Genomic DNA, 7,040 nt, shown 5'->3' with positions numbered 1-7,040 from the left:
AAAAAATGTCACGTTTATTGGGACATTTACTTTACAAGTTTTTAATTAATTTTGAATCTTTTCGAAATTTCTAAATGTCTCTGAAACTTAATCGAATTTTGTCTTAAATTTTGTAGTCTTCTAAAGTTGAAAATTTTTGTTCAAAACCGTCTATATAATTCTTCGAAATTTTAGGAAATCTTCAATATTTAGAAGATTTTGAAAAATGTTGTAAAATTCAAGAGAATATTAAAAGAAAATTTCAAAATTCTCCAGAAGAATCTGGACAATTTTAAGGCAACTTTTTTAATTTTTTAATTTTGAAATATTTTACAAAATTTCAAAAAACATTGAATAAAATGTATAAGTCTTTAACTAAAAAGAGAAATTTACAAATCAAAAATAGAATATTTAAAATGTTACAAAAATAAAGGTTTCACAAAAAAATATATTTTTAACCAAACCAGTTTTTTTCATTTTGCAGAATTTGAAATAATTTTAGGAATACTTATCATAATTTTTAGAAATATTGAGATTTTATAAAGTTTTAAAAAGATTTAAAAATAATTACAAATCTCAAGATTCAAAAATAATTAAAACTTCAAAAGATTACAAAATATTTTGATGAAAATATTATATTTTAAAGTTTTAAACGAAAAACTTGGAAGCTATTCAAGAATTTTGAAAGATTTCAAAAACATAAATAATATTGTCTTAAGATTCCGTGGAAAATCATAAATAATTTTTCATTTTCATCAATTAATTTTTACAAAGAGTTCAGAAAGATTTCTAAAATTTCGAACAAAATCTGAAAGATTGTCAAAGAGACCTTTTTTATTTTGAAAGATTTTACAAAATTTCAAAAAACATTTAATAAAATGTATAAACTTTCACTAAATAATATAAATACACAAATCAAAAACAGCATATTTAAATGTTGCAAAAATAAAGGTTCCACAAATAAACGAATTTTCAATCTATTTTTTTATAGAAAAAAAAATTATTTTTTAACCAAAAATATCAAAATAAAATTTTCAGTTAAAACATTCGATTAAAAAAAAAAGAATTTTCAACAAATTAATTCCATTTTTAATTCAAAAGGTGAATTTTCTACCAAATTAGATACAGTTTCAATAAAATAAATTCAAGACAATTTTTTTAATTTTGCAGAATTTTAAAAATATTAGGAATACTTATCATAATTTTGAAAAATATTTACATTTTATAAAGTTTTGAAGTTTTAAAAAGATTTAAACATAATTTAAAATTTGAAACGATTTTAAAACATTTAAAACAAAATATTTTTGTTTTTTATGTTTCAACAAAATAAATAAAATTGTCTTAAGATTCCTTGAAAATTTTGTTATAATATTTCATTTTGATGAATTAATTTTTAGAAAGAGTTGAAAAAGATTTCAAAAATGTCGAACAAAATCCACAAAAAAACGAATTTTCAATCAAATGTTTCTTTTATAAAAAAAAAATTCAGCCAAAAATATCAAAATAAAATTTTCAGTAAAAACAATCAATTCAAAAAAAAAGAAAGAACTTTCAACAAAATAATTTCATTTTTAATCTAAAAGATGAATTTTCTACCAAAAAAACAGCTTTAATCAAATAAATACAAGAAAATTTTGTCAATTTTGCAGAATTTGAAAAAATGTTAGGAATACTTATCGTAATTTTTAGAAATATTTAGATTTTATAAAGTTTTAAACAGATTTAAAAATAATTTAAAATTTGAAACGATTTTAAAACATAAAAACAAATTATATTTCTTTTTTTAATTTTCAACGAAAAACTTAGAAATTATTTATGAATTTTAAAGTTTCCAGCAAAATAAATAAAATTGTGACAAGATTCCTTGGAAAATTTTTAATAATTTTTCATTTTGATGAATTAATTTTTAGAAAAGTTGAGAAATATTTCTAAAATGTTGAACAAAATCTGAAAGATTGTGAGAGAGATCTTTTTTTATTTTGAAAGATTTGACAAAATTTCAAAAAACATTTAATAAAATATATAAATCTTTAATTAAAAAAGATAAATTTACAAATCAAAACTAGAATATTAAAAATATTACACAAATAAAGGTTCGACAAAAAAAAAACGAATTTTCAATCAAATGTTTTTTTTATAAAAAACAAATTTTAACTAAAAATATCGAAATAAAATTTTCAGTAAAAACAATCAATTAAAAAAAGAATTTTCAACAAAATAATTCCATTTTAAATCCAAAAGATGAATTTATGAATATTTTATTTAGGAATACTTATCATCATTTTTCGAAATATTTAGATTTTATAAAGATTTGAAGTTTTAAAAAGATTTTAAAATAATTTAAAATTTCAAAAGATTCAAAAATAATTCAAATTTCAAAAGATTAACAAATATTTTAAGGAAAATATAATTTTTGTAAGTTTTAGATGAAAAACTTTGAAGCTATTTAAGAATTTTGAAAGGTTTAAAAAAAATTGTCTTAAGATTCCTTGGAAAATTCTAAATAATTTTGCATTTTCGTGAAATTATTTTTAAAAAGAGTTCGAAAAGATTTCTAAAAATGTCGGACAAAATCTGGAAAGGCTACTTTTTTGATTTTGAAAGATTTTACAAAATTAAAAAACAAAAAGTTTAAGTCCGAAAGTTTCTAAAATATTTTTAAATTTCCAAGCTTCTAGAACTCCTAAATATTCAAAAATAGGAGGAAAATTATATTTATATTATTTTAAAAACCAACTAATAATACTTTCTCCCTTTTATCAAATCTAAGAAAGCAATTTTAGTTCAAATTGAAGTATTCAAAACCTTTAAACAAATAAATAGTTATTAGAAATTTTTAGTTTGTATTAAACATTATCGAAAAACTGCTCATCGAAATACTGCAACTGATGCTACTTTTATTATTTTTTTTTAATATAAGGAAAATGCGAAGTGAAAAATAAAAAGTAAAAGAAAAAAAATTGCATTTTAGAATCTTGAAATTTTTTTTTTGGAAAATAAAAAAAGCTGCCTTAAATTCTAATTTAGTTTGAAAAATGAATTTTAATAAAAAAAATTGGGTTGCTGTAGAGAACTAAATAAGCAAAAAAATGTAAATTCTTCAGAAAAGCGGAATAACATTCCTGAAAATCGAGATCAACAGTTACAGATAAAATAAAAGTTTACTCTCGAGCTAAAGTATTTCTGAATTGAGGCCAAAAAAGTATGCGTAAAGAAAATTATCCAGTTAGGAAAAATAAAATGTGAAAGTTTACAATCTCAAAGTGACAGCAACCTAAATTTAGAATAGACTCAAATGTGGATCACGATAAAAAAAAAACAATTTTCAGTTTAAATAAACATTAAAAGCTTGCTCTAGTTCTAAGAAGAATTTTAATTGATCAATATTTAAAAATAAAAAATGTAGATTTTGTAGATTAAAAAAAAGAAGCTTTTAACGCATTTTAAAAGTTCAAAAGATTTCCCAAATTGTCTAGAAAAAATCCGGATAATTTAAGGCAAATTTTTGAATTTTGCAGATTTAAAAAAATGTAAGAAAAATTCTAATAATTTAAAAAAATATTTAAGTTTTAGAAAGTTTAGAAGACTTAAAAATATTTAAAAATAATTTAAAATCTCAGAATACATTTAAAAATTACTTAAAAATTGAAATGATTTTTAAGATTTTGATGAAGAACTTCGAAGCTTTTAAAGAATTTTGAAAGGATTGAATAGAATAAACAAATTATATGAAGATTTCTAAAAATTTTGAAGACAATGTGGAATATGGTAAGATAGGCCACTTTTTAAATTTTCAGAATTTAAAAATTTTTTTAAAAGAAAATCTAACCTTTACAAAAGATATGTACATTTTATAAGGTTTAGAAATTTTGAAAATTTTGAAATAAATTAAAATGGGAAAATTAAAAAAATTAAACAAAATGTAAATCTTTGACATTTTTTAAGAAAAATTTAGAAACTTTTTCAGAATTGCCAAAAATGTTGATCAAAATCTAGAGAATTTTAAGAAATTTTTTATTTTGTAGAATTCGAAAAAATTAAATAAAAATTCTAATTATTTAGAAATATATTTAGATGTTATAGAGTTCAGAAATTTTGAAAAAAAATATTTTAAAATATGAAAAGATTAACAAAATTGCTATGAAAATGTAGATTTTGGAAATTTTTTAAAAAAAATTTAGAAGGTTTTTTAGAATTTTCAAAGGTTTCAATCCAAAAAATTATCTTCACATTCCTTGAAAAATTTTAAATAATTTTTAATTTTTATAAGTAAATATCTATTTTTAAAGATTTCAAAATATTCGTAAAAATATTTATAAAAATATCGAAAGAAATCTGGAAAATTTTAAGAAAGGTCTTTTTTAATTTTGCGGAATTTGTCAAATATTTTAGAAAAAATTCTGATCATTTCAAAATATAGTTAGAAAGTTTCGAAAAGATTTTAAAATAATTTAAAATTTGAGAAAATTGACAAATAATTAAAAATTTGAATTAATTTTTAAAATGAATTCGAAAAGATTGTTAAAAATGTTGAAAAAAATCTGGAAGATTTTAAGAAATTATATTTTTAAAATTTTGCATAGTTTGAGAAAAATTTTATTCACTCACTTCGAAAATTCATTTCTAAAAATTCCGAAAAAAATCTGAGAGATAGTAAGAGCATTCTTTTAATTTTGCAGCATTTAAAACATTCTAATCATTTCGACAAATATTTAAATTTGATAAAATTAAGATGTTTAAAAAATTTTTTTAATCATTTAAAGTTCGAAAAAATTAAAAAATCATTTGAAATTTGAAAAAATTATTATTTTTTTAACAAAATGTAGATTTTTGAAGTTTTGAAAAGTTTTAGACGTTTTGAAAAGATTAAAAAATCATTTAAAATTTTAATAAATTTAAAAGTATTTAAAAATTTTAAAAGATTACACAAATTTTTAACAAAATGTAGATTTTATACTTTTTGATTTTGATAAATATAAATGTGATTAGAAAGATTTTAAAACATTAAAAGATTGATGAAAATGTCAAAAAAAATCTGGAAAATTTTATGAAAGGTCTTTGTTAATTTTGCAGAATTTGAAAAATATTTTACAAAAAATTCTGATCATTTCAAAATATAGTTAGGAAGTTTTAAAAAGATTTAAAAACAATTAAAAATTTGAAAATATTTTAAAATAATTAAAAATCTGAAAAGATAAAAATTTTTTTTGAATAACATGTAGACCAATTGTCTTCAAATTTCTTAGAAAATTTAAAATTAATTTTAGTTTCCATAAATTAATTTTTAAAGAGAATTCAAAAAGATTGCTAAAAACGTCGAAAAGTATCAGGAAGATTTTAAGAAAGGCCATTTTTTTAATTTTGCAGAATTAAAAAAAATTCAAATCATTTAAAAAAATATTTAGATTTTAGACAAATTAAAAGTTTTTAAAAAATTTGAAAATCATTTAAAATTTAAAAAAAACTTAAAAATAATTTAAAATGTAGATTGTTGAAGTTTTGGAAGAAAATTGTAGAATTTTTTCTGAATTTTCAAAAGTTTCAATAAAAACAATTTTCAGATTCTTGGAAAATTAAAAAACAAATTTCTAATTTTAAAACATTCCAAACAATTTCTAAAAAGGTCGAAAAATATCTGGAAAATTGTAAATAAGGCAATTTGTTTAATTTTGCAGAATTAAAAAAAAAATTAGAAAAAATTCGAAGCATTTCAAAAGATATTTCGATTTGAGAAATTTATGAAAAGATTTAAAGATAATTTAAAATTTAAAGATTTATTCAAATTTCTTTAAAAAATCTGAATTTTTTAAATATTCGAAGAAAAATGTAGAAGCTTTTTAAGAATTTGCACAGATTTTAATAGAACAAAAAAAATTGTCTAAAGATTCTTTAGAAAATTAAAAATAATAGTAAATTCTGATAAATAAATTTTTTAATAAATTTCAAAACATTTCAAGACTTCTAAAAATGTCGATAAAAAATTGGGAAGTGTGACAGAAATGCTATTTTTTTAATGGCGAAAATCTTAAAAATATATGTTATTTAAATTATTTATTTCCTATTAAAAAAAACATAACAAAAATGCGAACAATCATAAAACAATGTTCACGAAATGAAACAAAAACCGCTACCATATTGATATCGTTATTTTGATTCACAGTTCACTTTTCAAAATGCAGGAAAATTGAAAGAAAATGCTCCGAAAATGAATTTTCTTTGTAACCGGGAGAAAGACAATTCCCAAAAACATTCATGAATCCATTGTTACATAAAAAGGTTCTTCGCGGATTGTTTATTATTGTTTTCGAAAGTACTGCGAACAATTTGACGAAATCTCGAACGTCAAAATGACAGCAAGAACATATTATAATCAATACCAAAAATTTACTCACCATAGAAAGGTAGACGTAACTTGCATAAAGCTCCAAATTGATTTGTATGTTGAGAGCAGTTTCGCACTCGTCGTGAAAATTTTGTCGCACTAAACTCATGATGATTTTCTTTCTGTGCAATGAAGAAAAGAACTTGACTTGCCGATTCGACTGTCTTTCGAGGTGTATTTATTTGCAATGAGCCAGTTTGCTTCAGTGCGCAATACTTTTAGATTTAGATACGGATATCACACTTTGGACCTGCGCTCTTCAAAATCCGATGAATACGACCATGTATGACGAGTTACGTTTGCGTGTTTACAATTGAATTCAATATCCTTTGTCTGCTCAATTTCTCATTTCACGATCCAGATAGATTGTGCAAACATTTTTTGCGTATCAAATATGACTATAACTTTACCGACGTCGTCTCAGCGCCGGTCCAAGTTGGAATGCGCCCCTACCTAGCAGGAAATGAAAGATGCAAAAGAATTTGAAAATGGATGAGCCAGGACTTAAATCCGATTTGATCTTGCTTTTGGAACTTCCGGATTAGGCATTTTCGCTTGCTTATCGTTTCAAAACAATTCGGCTTTTCTCGGCAGCAAATCCCAAGGGCGGATTCAGAGGGGCGATTGGTTTGGTCGCCCCCAGAGTTGCCAAAGAATTTATGTTGAGCAAATTCTCTGG

General features: G+C 21.3%; 1 protein-coding gene across 1 annotated transcript in view; it reads right to left on the bottom strand.

The window, feature by feature from the left end:
* The window catches only part of LOC117169185 (soma ferritin), a 22,567-nt gene extending 15,819 nt beyond the window's left edge, over positions 1-6,748 (bottom strand). Inside the window, exon 1 of the mRNA XM_033355410.1 lies at positions 6,372-6,748. Within this exon, the coding sequence (XP_033211301.1) occupies positions 6,372-6,470 (99 nt within the window). The 5' untranslated portion in view covers positions 6,471-6,748. The remainder of the gene's footprint in view (positions 1-6,371) is intronic.
* Positions 6,749-7,040: the final 292 nt, after the last annotated feature.

Source organism: Belonocnema kinseyi, chromosome 3, assembly GCF_010883055.1.
Source record: "Belonocnema kinseyi isolate 2016_QV_RU_SX_M_011 chromosome 3, B_treatae_v1, whole genome shotgun sequence".
Taxonomy (NCBI): Eukaryota; Metazoa; Arthropoda; class Insecta; order Hymenoptera; family Cynipidae; genus Belonocnema; species Belonocnema kinseyi.
Note: the sequence above shows the minus strand (reverse complement) of the source record. Positions and strands in the feature narration are given on the sequence as shown.